Source organism: Caloenas nicobarica, chromosome 1, assembly GCF_036013445.1.
Source record: "Caloenas nicobarica isolate bCalNic1 chromosome 1, bCalNic1.hap1, whole genome shotgun sequence".
Classification (NCBI taxonomy): Eukaryota; Metazoa; Chordata; class Aves; order Columbiformes; family Columbidae; genus Caloenas; species Caloenas nicobarica.
Window position 1 is genome coordinate 64,886,832 of NC_088245.1, and position 13,150 is coordinate 64,899,981.

At 41.5% G+C, this 13,150-nt stretch overlaps 1 protein-coding gene across 1 annotated transcript in view; it reads left to right on the forward strand.

Moving 5' to 3' along the window:
- The window catches only part of TBXAS1 (thromboxane A synthase 1), a 235,683-nt gene that overhangs the window by 156,782 nt on the left and 65,751 nt on the right, over positions 1 to 13,150 (forward strand). Inside the window, exon 9 of the mRNA XM_065639909.1 lies at positions 11,270 to 11,584. Within this exon, the coding sequence (XP_065495981.1) occupies positions 11,270 to 11,584 (315 nt within the window). The remainder of the gene's footprint in view (positions 1 to 11,269; positions 11,585 to 13,150) is intronic.

Sequence of the window (13,150 nt, forward strand, 5' to 3'; positions counted from 1 at the left end):
CACGTCTGGATGTCAAGCACATGAAGTTGCGTTTCTTTGGAACCTGGTGGCAAGTCAGTTTGACCCTCTCAATGCGTAAAAGTGACCAACTTTGTTTACTGGGGCAATTCTCTTCTTGCCACCGTGCCCAGGGCGCCCCAGGGCCTGCCTCTCCTTCCCCAGCCTGCTGGAGCCAGCAGAGCCGGAGGCCTTTGCTAAACCCCAGCCGCTCATGATCGTACCTAGATTTTGAGGATAATTTAACATAAGAGTTACTTATTGTGGAAAAACGACAGATTGTCGGTCACTAGAAGCATTGAGGAGAGGCTTTCTAAAATGTGCCCTCGATGTCAGCTGGCTGCGAGGCAGGAATCCCTCTGCTTTTTGCTAAAGAACAGCCAGAATGATTGCAGCGATTCCTCTCCCTCCCCCAAAAATCCACCTAGGAAATCTTACATCCACGCAGTCAATGGCAGCTTTGCCCTGGCCTCAGAGCCTGTGACTGTGCAGGAGTTTCTCCGCTTTATTTGCAGTGACTACCCATTTTTCCCTCCCACTGGGATAAGCAAGCTATATCTAAACGAGACAGAGACTGGAGGGGAGCCGAGCACCTCCTTTCTCTCTTCAACAGAAATGTACACTTTTTAATAATGTAATTGCAATTAAAAACGTACCCATTAAAATGGGCTTTTTAGCAGGTCTCTGGGGAAAGGGAGCCATAATTCACATTAAAATGTAAAGCTTCAGAAGCAGGGAGGGCTAGGTGCATTGCAAGTGCCCAAATATTCAGTGATTTTAATTACAATGGAAACTTGATAAATTGCTTTGTGCCACAATCCATTATTAACAGCTTAATGAATATCACTGCTGCCTGTTTTAAGCTGCTCCACGGTGAAATTTGTTGTCAGTATTTCAGTTGTGAACTCTGATTTTCAGTGTGTACATAACTTGGCCCCTTAAAAAGGGAGGAGGGTGAAAGTCTGTGGGCTTGGCTTTGGGTCTGGGTAAGTTCTGCTGGCTGTAGCATCCCGAGAGAGAGACGGGAGGAAAAATGGAGCTTTTGGGTTTTTTTCACCAGGGCTTAAATCTGCTCCTTGCACAGTCTAAGAGCAATGTCACGGCTGTTCTTTGGGCACGCAGAAGGGCCCTTGTTGCAGCTGAGGGGTCACCAAAGCATGGCGCTGCCTTTCCTGGTGCTGCTTCTCTGCACAGCACCCATCAGGTGCAGGACTGGTCAGGGTGTCTGCCCAGGAGTCAAGGGAAGCGATAGTGTAACAGCTCATGACCAAGCATGCTGATGAGCTTATTTTGGAGTGAGCAAAGTACAAGTCGGTTCAAATTTTCCAAGTTTTAGTGAGCAAAAACCTGAAGTATGGAATTAGGCAAGTCTTTTTGTAGCACTGAAATGTGAACAGTGGTTTGGCTCAGCTTTGAACAGGGACAGAACATTTTTTTTTCTTAACAGTTACTATGGCTGTAATTGTGCTAATATGAAGATGTTATCTATTTATATGTATATATAGAGAGAGTAAACTGGTTCCTTCCCCCCCTTTTCAAATTAGCTTAATGTTTCAAGGATAAAGGTAATTATTAGGAATGCTATTATTTTAGATGCTACAGCAGGTATAGTGGGCTTATAGTTGTGCCCCACTGAAGTGTTAAGACACAGGGATTTAAATAGCCATGGTCTGGCTTCTATGAGATTTATTATTTATTGTGGTGGTTCTGGTGTTGCTTTTCACTTGATTGTGTGGGCTGACCAGAGGGTCACAATCCCAAAAGTGGGCTTACTGCCAGGTGTTTGATAAGATCTTGACAAGATCTTAGTGAGATGCGAGGTAGATCTCAGGGCAGAAAAGACTGGAAACTGCTCTTCTCATTCAGAGGAGTCACAAGCGCATATACAGGATAAACATGATTTGTCTGAATGTAATTAATGTCTCCAGTTTTGCTATTATTATTCTGATTATGTTTTTCTGGAAAACAACAAAAGCTTATTCACTTTCCCCATCTAAGAAATGGCAACATTGCTCATAATGATGTTAACTTGCACCCTGCCAATTACACAGAGCTCTCCTGGTTCATTATATCAATAATTTCACATAGGATTTTTTTTCTTGTGAAAAATCTTTCATTGACAGAGGAGTAATGATGCCTGTAAGTTGCTGAAGTATTGCTTAGTCAGGGATATGTAAGATGTGGGATATGTCCTCATATTTTTGGGAAGAACGACAGTTGGTATTCTGGCATGCTGTTAATATTAATGTGTTTCTGAAGTTGTATTTTTTTTTTTTTTAGTTTGACTTTAGGAAGCATTCCAGTCCACAGTGCTGCCTGGCTGTAATTTTTCATGTATCCCTGTACCGGCAAAGGACAAAATGGCATGAAATATATAAAATGCCGTCAAATTTTTCTTTTGTGCTTTAATTCATGCACACACACTTCTTCTGTGTGTTTATCAGTGTGCACAAAATGCCTATATTTGCAAGATAATAGCTGTGTAAATATTAGAAAGTCATATTGAAACTCTGTGAAGGAAAGGAGAGCAGGAAGAGAATCCTTCCTGCTACCAAGGAGCCATCTATTGGATAAAACCCATAACTGAACCGAGCATCCGTGAAACGGCTGAGGATAACAAAATTTGTTGTTGGTCACCGGGTAACTGAAAATAATCCTTTCCTTCCTAATGCTGCCTTCACCCACTGCATGAGAAACCTGTACCCCTTCATACACACAACCAGAGAGTCAGATATAGAGGCAATTTATGTAGTATAGGTAGAAGCCAGTTTAATTTAGCTGAAGATCCAGGATAAATCATAATGTGGAGTGCAGGTATGATTGTGAATGGATAAGCCTGAAGTAGGATCGTCTGCCAGCAGTGGAGAGCAGTTTCTCAGAGAAGTAATAGAAAAGACAAGTGTTTTTTTCCATATTGTTAATAAAGAACATAAATAACATCAACTATACTTTTTTTTCTAACAGTACATATTTATATCAGTCTCACAGCCATAATTATTGTAGTTTAAAAATATTTTTTTTTAGCTACCCAGAATTACTTAAGGCCATCACAAAACCGAATAATGAGGTGTTCCTTCTCTCAAAATGTATACAATCTATATGTAATGTGATGCAGAAAGAGGAGGATCTTGAACAAACCATGGGCAGAGATGGAAGAGGATGGGATATGAACAGTAAATTCCCAGGATGGCCCCGAAATATCCTGATGGCTTTTCAAAGTGAGCGATGGGGCTTTGGAAGCACGTTAAAGAGAGCACATGGGGCAGAAAGAACAAAGGATAAAGAAGCAATAATGAGACTCCTGTGTATTTTCTTGGATGTTAGGCAACTGCTAAAACCAGAACTGATTATTAATCAGGAATTAAATTTCAGCAAATACAATTATAACCCGTGTCAAATAGAAAAGGAACAGAGGGCTCTCTGCAACAGCAGCCTTTAGTCAGCAATTTGAGTCAGCACAGGGTCAAGCTTCTGGGTGTCACTTTTTCTGAACACTCCCTTCCTGCATCCTCCCTTCCTCCCGCCAAGCGCGGAGGGGAGTGTTGGGTGGTTCGCTGGGAGGCCAGATCAGCTCTGGAGAGGACACGTGCATCCCGTGTGCAGGAGGCGGTCAGCTCGCTGCTGGCTTGGGAGTTGGTGCCAGTTCCACACACTGGTGAGCGTGGGGGAGCCTGGCCCAAGCTGTTGTTCTTCCCCAGCACCCAGCGATTTCTTCGCTTGCTCTATTTGCCCCATCTGGGCATTCTGATAACCTCACTCCTCCACCTCCAAGCAGCAAAACGTGCGTGGGGCAGGAGAAGCTCAGCTACTGCACACACAAATCCAATATTTACTGTTCGTGCTACGACGATGCCAGGAGCTGTTATCAGGGTGCTGTTATCCTGAATGTTTTGCAAATAGAGAATAAAGAGTTTTCACTCCTCTGTCATTTGCTACCAATGTGTCTTGCTCACCATGACACAGGGGTTGGGAAAAATGGATGCGACTCTCTAGCCATTGCATTTTGGGCTATTTTCTGAGTCCTCCCCACACGTGCATGCGATGGAGAGAGCTGTGGTGGTTATGCTGTTGTACTGTGCTCTGGGCTGAGGCTGCCAACCCAGCGCAGCAGAGATGCCCACCAGCTTCCACAAAGTGCATGACACTTGTTTGCCGTTAGGCTGAGTTTCGTGGAGAAACTCTCTGCTTCTCTTGACACCCAGCTCATTCTGCTCAGCCAGAGTTAGAGATGGCAGTCAGTTCCGTAGGGGTGTAAATAGACCAGGCTGCAGGCAATCCCTTGGTTTTACACTGAAGAGCTACTGGAAGCATTTCCAGCTCTCTAGGCAAGCCATAGGTTTCTCTGTGGACCCACATAATTAATGAAACAATCAAATAGGTGTGTACTTGATTTTCTTTCTCCCATAATTGTAGTATCTTTTCATCCTACCTATCATATCAGCCAAGTCAGACCTCCGGCTAGGATCTTTGCAGCTCACAGTCAACAGGTCCACACGCTTAAGATTAAAAGCTGCCTCCTTCTACAAGAGCCATAAAGACCTATGTTAAGCTTGTCTCAACTCAAAACAGTTTTTTGCTCTCTCTCTCCATTTACTAAGTTAGATCTCAAATTCAAATTTATTTTCATCCAGGGACAGTGTGGGAACATCTTGAGGAGGAGGCTGTTGTCTTTCAAGATGTGAGCCCTCTAGTGCCACTTGCAGCAGTTTAAGGTGAAGGGAGATGCATCCTTAACAAAGTCTTGTTTTTAAGAATTCTCTCCAGCTTTATTTTCAGGTTGAATTAGGCTTACCTATGCCTCTGTAGATTACTAATGCTCTTACTTAAACTTCACATTTTGGAGGTCAGAAAAGTGCAAAATTTTTGAGGAAGAAAGCAGCTGTACCTGAGCATTCTTCTCCCTCACCTCATGAATGGAGGCACTGCCACGTGAAAATGGTTTCATATCTTTCAGTAGTATGGTTTTTTCTGTTGCTGGTGTGCTTTGTTAAAGACCAACTGAAGTAATATATATGTAGAGAGAGACTCACACATAAGTACAGGTTGTGGAGCCTCAGATGTTACAGGTGTAGCTGGGCGAAATCTAATGACCTGCGATATCTGCAGTGACTCAGGAGGAGGGGAAACCTCTCCAATGACGAAAATGGTTCAGTGCTGGGGTGGACTGCCTGGAGGAGGCTGTGGGAAGCTGGAGTTTGGCTGAGTTTTTAAGAACACGTTAGACAAACAGCTGTCGGGATTGGTTTGGCTGATCCTGCCTCATGGCAAGGGGATGGAGTAGATAACTTGCTGAGTTCCTTCCAGGCCTCTTTCCCCCATGTGATGGTGCTTTTGCCTTAAACTCTTTGAGTCTGTGTAAATCTGTTTTCATCCTAGGTCTTAAAGGGTTTTCTGAGATGATCATTAGCTTTTCCTCATGGGGTTTTATAAGATTTGATGTGTATTGTACGGATTTTACAGATGGAGAAGCTGTACCAGTTATAACTGTGTTCGAAGGCAAAAAAGAGCTTAAAGCATCCCAGCTCTGTGGAGGTCAGTGCTTTAACCAGTAATTCATATTGGCTAGTCTGCAGATTTAGTGGCAAATTCAGCCAATAAAATCCATGCCATACTTGAATTTAGACTTACTCTTGGGTTTTTATTTTTATTGTCTACAAGACCATTGGTTACGTATAGAAGATATGTTTTGTTACCATGTTTAATACTTTCCATGTTCAGGTGATTTCATCAATTTGCTGATGTACCTGCTTTTTCTGTGCCTGCTCAGCATTTTATGTAGCATTTTTGCGACATTATTGTATGGGCAATTCTTTTTCTTTCAAGTAGAAAGCAAAAACGTTGCTGTGGCTTCTGACATCGAATGTGGTGTCATTGGATACTCATGGTGCTCCCTCATTGCTGTGAACTACTACCGGAAACTTGTGTAGGAGTTTAGTGATGATAATATATGAAAATATCACAAGTTATACAAAATCTTCTCAGACTGGGTTTTTGCTACAAATGGTAAGAACAGGCCAGGCTGGCAGAAGGCCTCTCCACTTTGCAAGTGAACACTCAGTGATTTTTTTTTTTTTCTGCTTTAAATTTACTCAGGTTTTTAACGCAAGTTATATTGCTTTGTAAGACCTGCCTCCTCAGTCATTCAGCCCACTTACAATAAAAACATTACAGTGTTTTCACCAGCTGATGTTAACAGATGCAAACAAAAGAGTTTTTTCTGCCAGACTGAAAGCCTCCCAACCACTCTTGAACGACGGTCGTACCCTGCAATTCAACAGGCTCCAGGTCCTTCCAGACCTCAGCATCACCCATAAGAGCACCATGTACTCAACCTTCAGACGCACAAATTTGAGGATTGTCAGCTCTGGCCTCCCGGTTAATGTCAGCTCCTGGGTTCAAGCACAAGGCAAAAAGACCATCTCTCTGAAATGTTTTGGGAGTGGATGCATTGACAGAGAGACTGGCTTTTTTGTGATTTCACTGAGAAACCAAGTGAAACCTGCAAGTTTTAGGAAGAGGTGGAATTGGATCCTTTCAAAGCAGTTTGGCAAAGTGATAGTTTTAGCGGGACTGCATTTTGTGCTGCTTTTTCAAAAGGATATATCAGTGCTTTACTGATAACATCAGGGTGACACAGGTTTGCCTCACCTAAAAAGGTGGTTCCTAAATCAAACTCATTATACAAAAATTTGTCTGGATACAAACTAATACAGCAGTGTTTGTAGAAATTTGTTGGAAAGTGGAATAATATGAGATGTGAGCTTTCGACCTGTTAAATAGGGATTCTGAAGCTTAGCTTCTGCTTTTTTTTGAGCTGCCATCAGAGCATTTGAGAAAGGCTAGGAGGGTCTGCACAGTTTATTGTGAGTGGTATTATATTATCAGCATTATATTAGTATGACTTCTGAACCACAGCAAGTGTTTACAGAATACCAACCACCTATGTCATCTAGTTTGATTCATTGATTTATCTTTAAATTGCTGTTTGTAGTTCTGGGCTCTTTTGAGCTTGAAATGGGGAGCTGAACTATCAGAGTGCTGCAAAATTTGAGTATAGTTTGCAGAAAACACAACTGAAATCCCAGCATTAAGAACAAAAAAATTCTAAGTGATATACATTTGGTAGTTTTCCTTAAGGAATTTTTTACTTCACCTTGCAGAGAAGTTGAATGGCTCAATCTCTCTACTAAAAGCACAACCCAAGGGTTCCCTAGATCCCCAAAGCAACGGTGAATTTGCCACAAGGTCAGCCGGTATGTCAATCTTAGATATGAAAACACAGTTCCCTGTTTAAGATGGAAAGACCTGGAGACATCCCCTGCCCCCCCCACAGGACCCCTGCCTCCTGTGAGAAAAGTCATGATACATCAGGCATGTGAGCGATATATCTCTCTTCTTCTGACAGTTGCAAAAAACCAGTGATTTGAGGAGGGGTGATAGATACTGCCGGATTGGCCTTCCCCAGCATAGCACACATCTATTCTTCCAGTGTGTAGCACATAGCTCGTTACGGTTCTCTGCAGAACGATTTCTCCGCATGGCCAGGTGATGTTTAAGGAGACTAATGAGAGAAATGATACGGCCCAGAACACTGGTGTCAGGAAATATATTGCAAGGTGTCTATCTTGGGGGAGCTGAAAGCGAGGCTTGTCTTATTATATATTTCAAAGGGGATGTCTGTGTCACCACCAAGTTAGACATGCACCCTGTCCCATACTCCATTCAAATTAGATTTTTTTCAAATAGTAGCTTTCCATTCAATTTTCATTGGCTTAATGATAGGCTCTGTGTTGCATGGGGGCAAAACAAGAGTCTGTCGCATTGGTATGCCATTCTTTTGATGCAGGAACTTTTTTCTGAGGCCATTGTAACATAACTATGCAAGTGTCAGAGGACACGATAAAGGCTATTATGGTCTTGTGCTTTTTGTGAGGAAAATCAAACAAATGTCCCTGATGGAAAAAGGAAGCCAGCAGCTGTATGTGATGGCCAGAGAATGTTTTTGTGCAGTGATACTGTCAGTACCCGGTCTGTTGTCAAACTGAAAAAATGCTGCTTTTTTTTTTCCTGCTGTCAATCAAAGTGGAGAAAACCCCTGCGAGTTTTCATGAGATACCTTTTCCTCATTTCCAGCACTTAACAATCCAATTATATTTGGTTTTATGCTAGTGTTTGCCTCTATTGCCATTGTTACGTTTTTGAGTCAGAGTGATTTTTCCATCTTGATGGTGCGGAAGAAAAGTATGTTTCATTATGACTGGTTATAACCCTGGAAATCTTTTCTCTCGCTTGGCTTGATGATGATTTTTTATGTTGCATTCTATACTGATGCCTAAAGTGAAGTAGAATGAACCATAAGGAAGAGAAGCTTTGCTAAAATATAGCTCTTTCCACTGTGTAGCATCATCTTGAAAAAAGCTCGCATCTTTCTAATTTTATGCCTTCCCCCCCCCCACCGCTATTATTCAAGTAGTTTTTACAAATGAATGTTGTTTTTGTAAGGATTGTTTATGAAGCCATTGCTCTTAGCAACCCCTGCTCACCTGTGAGCAAATTACATGGCACAGATAAGGTAGGTAGTAGTTTCTCGATAAGGTGACCTTATAAACAGATTCTGCAACAAGACAAGCTTTTAAATTCCTAACCAAATATATTATGTGAGTAATAAAAAGAGCTCCTCAAAATGGCCACAGAGGCATTTTAGAGCACATTCTTGGGAATATTCACTTGTGCTAGCATTCATTAAGTTTGCTTTCAGCAAAAATTCTCATGAATGAAATTTTATTCACTAGTCATTACGATTCTTACTTTACTATCATTGCCATAACCAGATGCTTTGTATAAGACCAGGACCTGATTTTGTCTAAGGCTGAAGAAACAACTTATAGGATCTCCAGAGAGTGTATTGTCTAAATATAAGACCAGACTCAGCTAACAGCTCATGACAGGGAACTGCAAACCCTCAGAGAGCAATGGATTTGTTTACAGGAAAATTCACAGCTAGAAAAGGATGAATGCAGAACCATACCCAATGTTATACCATTTGAACTACAGTATGTTACGATGTTACAACTCCACTGAATACGAGTGTAATTACACATTTTTATGTTATAAAGATAGTTTAGGGGATGATAACTAGTCTTACAGATAAAAGGGAATATCGCTACAGATGCAGTTCATTACTATAGTGGACTAGTTTCTCCACACACTGATGAATACACTGGAACTGGACTGGTTTGGGTTTTTTTAATTTAAAAAATGGCCTAACCTAAATATACATACCAGGAAAATCCCAGAAGAGTAGGCCATGCCACAGAGCTGGACTCTCAGTTGTGCAACACATGGACTCCCAGAATGTGAATAAAGCCCTTCCTGAAAAAGTTAAATGAGATTTTTAGTTATGCACACCTGAAGTATGTGTGAAGTCTTGTTTCCTCCAATCTAGAGGAATATAAAAGAGCAGAGGTGTCCTGCGACACTGGAGGAGGATGACTGTGGCAGGGCAGTTGCTACTTTTGGCTTGCTGTGTTAAAAATGAGAGACCAAAGAAGCATGGCCAATTTGAATATGGAAATTGTGCCTAAGTCTAGGCACAGGGAAGTGTTTTCAGAGCCAGAGCTCATTCGCTGAAAGCAATGTGTATAATGTTGCTTTGCGTGCCTTCCCTTACTGCGGGAAAGCACATATCCCATACCTTGGAGGTGATGCAGTTTGACTGACCAACTCGTAGAGTCCTTCAGTGTGCGGTGACCAGCACTGGCTGCTGTCTGGAGCATTGATTCTCGGGTGTACCAGGGTACCAGACGCACTGTGGTCATGGGTACAAGGTGCATAATGTACACGTGCAAAATGAAAATGTTCTGAGGAGTGGAGGGAAGGAGCTGTTAAAGAAGCAGTGTACCAATCCCTTCCGTTAGCCAAACCTCAAAATAAGCATTTCTCTCTGCCTGTAGATCAGTCAGAACAGCTTGTTGGCAGCAGAGCTAAGCACAGGGCACTAAGTATTTCTCCTCCTTTGTTGTCTCACCAGTCTCTTTTCCCATGTCGTGAAAAAAAAAAATCTGATTAAGTTCTTTGACATTTATAATTAATTAGTCCTTCCTTACTCTTATCTTGTTTGCCTGTCCTTTTCTCTGGCTTTTCTTCTTTCTACTTTATCTCTCAATCATCAGATCCAAGAAATCATTCAAATTCTTTTTAACATATTAATGCGGCTTTATAGCTTTTTTTTTTTTTTTTGAGAAAGACTTGGTCCCTTCTTTTGTCCATCCCACTGCACAAGTTGTCATGTTCTGGCACTGCAGTCACTTCTAAGTCCTTGAGCTATCATGTATTCTGTTGGTACCTGAGGAATTGAAAATCAATCACATAGGGTTATTGCTCGGGTTCAGCACAATTCTATTATGCCCACTCCCAAAAGTCAATTCAAACCTTTTGGGTTATATTTCAAAGCCTAATCAAGCTTGCTGTCCAGACTGGTTTGGAGTCAACTCACTCTTGCCCATAGATTATATTAGAGTTTTTCTGTCAGAAACTAGCGTGAAAGAAAGCAGTTTTCATAACAGTAGAATCATTCAGTGGGCATTTTGCAAAGACAAGCCACCAAACCAGGTTTTATGGTAGAGAAATGCTTACAGTTGTAATGTCTTTCTGCATATATGTTTTTAAAAAAAGTTATGTAGGTACAAGTGTTCATAACTTTACTTTCTTGTAAAAAGATGCAGCAGTTTACTGAGGTCAGTTTCTAGTTCTATCTTGTTCTGACACTGAAGGTATTGTAGATGCAACTCTAAACCTAGAAGGTGACTTTCATGTTTTGACCATGTGAACAAATGAGGATGGTGCCTCCAAGGAGATGGGCAAACTCTTCCAAGCATGAGTTGTGCCACCTCCACTTGTTGGGTGCACATGGGACTGAGCATTGACTATGTCTATCACCTTACTTGCAGCAAGTGCAAAGAACTCACCCTGAGGATGAAAGAAGTTCTGTATGGAGCTGGCCATTTGCAATCCTCTGTGAAAATATGTACCTGTTGTGTGTTTGGGGCAGATCAGTCTCATCCCACTGGGAAGAAAGCAGTGACCAGCTCTTAGTGATGGCATTTCCAGCTGATTTATACAAGTCTCCTCATTTGGGGAAAGGCTGGTGGTCATTCTGTGTGAACTGAGTCGGCAGACAAATAGGAAACAGCTCTCTCTTTCCATCCCCCATGGGTAAAAGCATTGTTCTGTGACCCACTCTTTGTACGTCTTCTCCTCCTGTATTCTGCAGAGGCGCAGAGATTTTCTTCAGTGGATGCTTGACTCCCGCAACTCAGCTGATTCTCTGGCAGCCGGGTGTTTTGATGTGATCAGTCCATCCGTCACTTCCAGACAGAACAAGGCACCTCTTGCTGGCAGGACATCATCTGAAAAGGTTCAAAAGATGTTAACAGAGGATGAGATAGCAGGCCAAGCTTTCTTGTTCCTGATCGCTGGGTATGAGACCACCACTAGCACACTGTCCTTTGCCACGTACTTGCTAGCCACCAACCCAGAGTGCCAGAAGAAGGTGCTTCAGGAGGTTGATGCGTTCTCAACAAAACACGTGAGTACAATGTGCTGGTGTGGAGTTTCATGCAGGGAGCAAGGCAATGTGAATGTCATCATGCCACTGTGGCACCTGCACAACCCCTATTTGTTTCACTTATATATGTGTATATTAACATTTTATTAAGATTTTCAGCCAAAATTTCAAAATTAATTGTTTAGTATTTTGGGGAGACCTGCTAAATAATGTCACTTTACAGCAACTGAAGAGATGGCCCCGAAAATTTATGTCATAGTCAAGGTTAACCTTTACAAAATATTTTACACTGTTGAAATAAACTGGCTGTCATCAAACTCTAAAACTATGTATTTCTATTTTTTTCCTCTTCTTCAGATACTTTTATTGGCTTTGTGGTCAATTTTATTTACTGATCCATATAAGGACATAAACAGCATTCTTACAAACCATGAACTACAAAGTTTTGCTTTGAATGTTCATATTTTTTTTCTTCAGCAGCAGAATATATGTGTATGCTTCAAAAAGAAATCACAATATCTAATTCTCTTATGCTGTGTTCAGATTACTTCTCCTTCACTATCTGTATTTACCAAGGGCATTTATGTTCCCTGGATAACCATTGGCAGTATTTTGTATATCTAGCAGACCATGCAGAAGCCATTCTTCTACCCTACACTCTCTGCACAAGTTGTCAGTTATGACAATTCAGATCGAGAGTCTTTTTCTTTTTATGAACACTTTTATAATGGATCATAAGGCTAACAGGAATAAAATGACACCAGGCATGGCTGTCATGCAGGATTTTAGCTGCTGGATTTGCATGCTGAAATCCTTAACTATACAATTTTGGTAGTTTCATACTTTTTATGCATTCCATGCTCTGTGTTGTACTTACAGAAGAAGAAAAGAGTTGTAGAATTTTCTGCTTTGCTGGTAATAGAAAATTCTCAACTATGCAGAAGTGTGCCCATTCAAAAGCTACCATTTCCCTCCTTTTTGGTTGTGCAAACTTAAAAGCCAGGATTTGTGTACACAAAAAATATTTTCTTTTTTCTTGTACGATGAGGTTCTGAGTGTGATGGTTCTCCATCTAAGATTCCTTTTGCTCTGAGGGTGCAGATGGATGGCAGCAGTGGAGGATGGGATTGCACAATCTGATCCACAGAGCTTTTCCTTGGTGCGTGCTTCGTACCTTTGGTGTGAGTTAACTCAGTACAATGAAACTGTTGATGTGTTATGTTCAAACTTACAGTGATTGGGTAATATTCTCAGGTTATTAGCACTACAGTACTCCAGTTGGAGTGTGTTTACTCATTTCATTCAAATATGGCAAGTCTAATTATGCCCTCATGTCTGGTTATTTCAAGTGACTTCCTCAAGGTCTGCAAAGATGTGAAGGTGCAACTTGGCCTGGATTATGTGCAGCTTACTGGTTAATACTGGTGACAGATTTGCACATAGAAACCCCTATTATGCAGCCCCAAGGAAAATATGGTTCATTGCCTTGCCAGTTCCTGAAAACTGACAGTCTAAGAAACTGAAGTGAAACCGCCAGGACAGGTATCTAATATGATAGATATGCGATGTCATTCATATCTGTCTGCA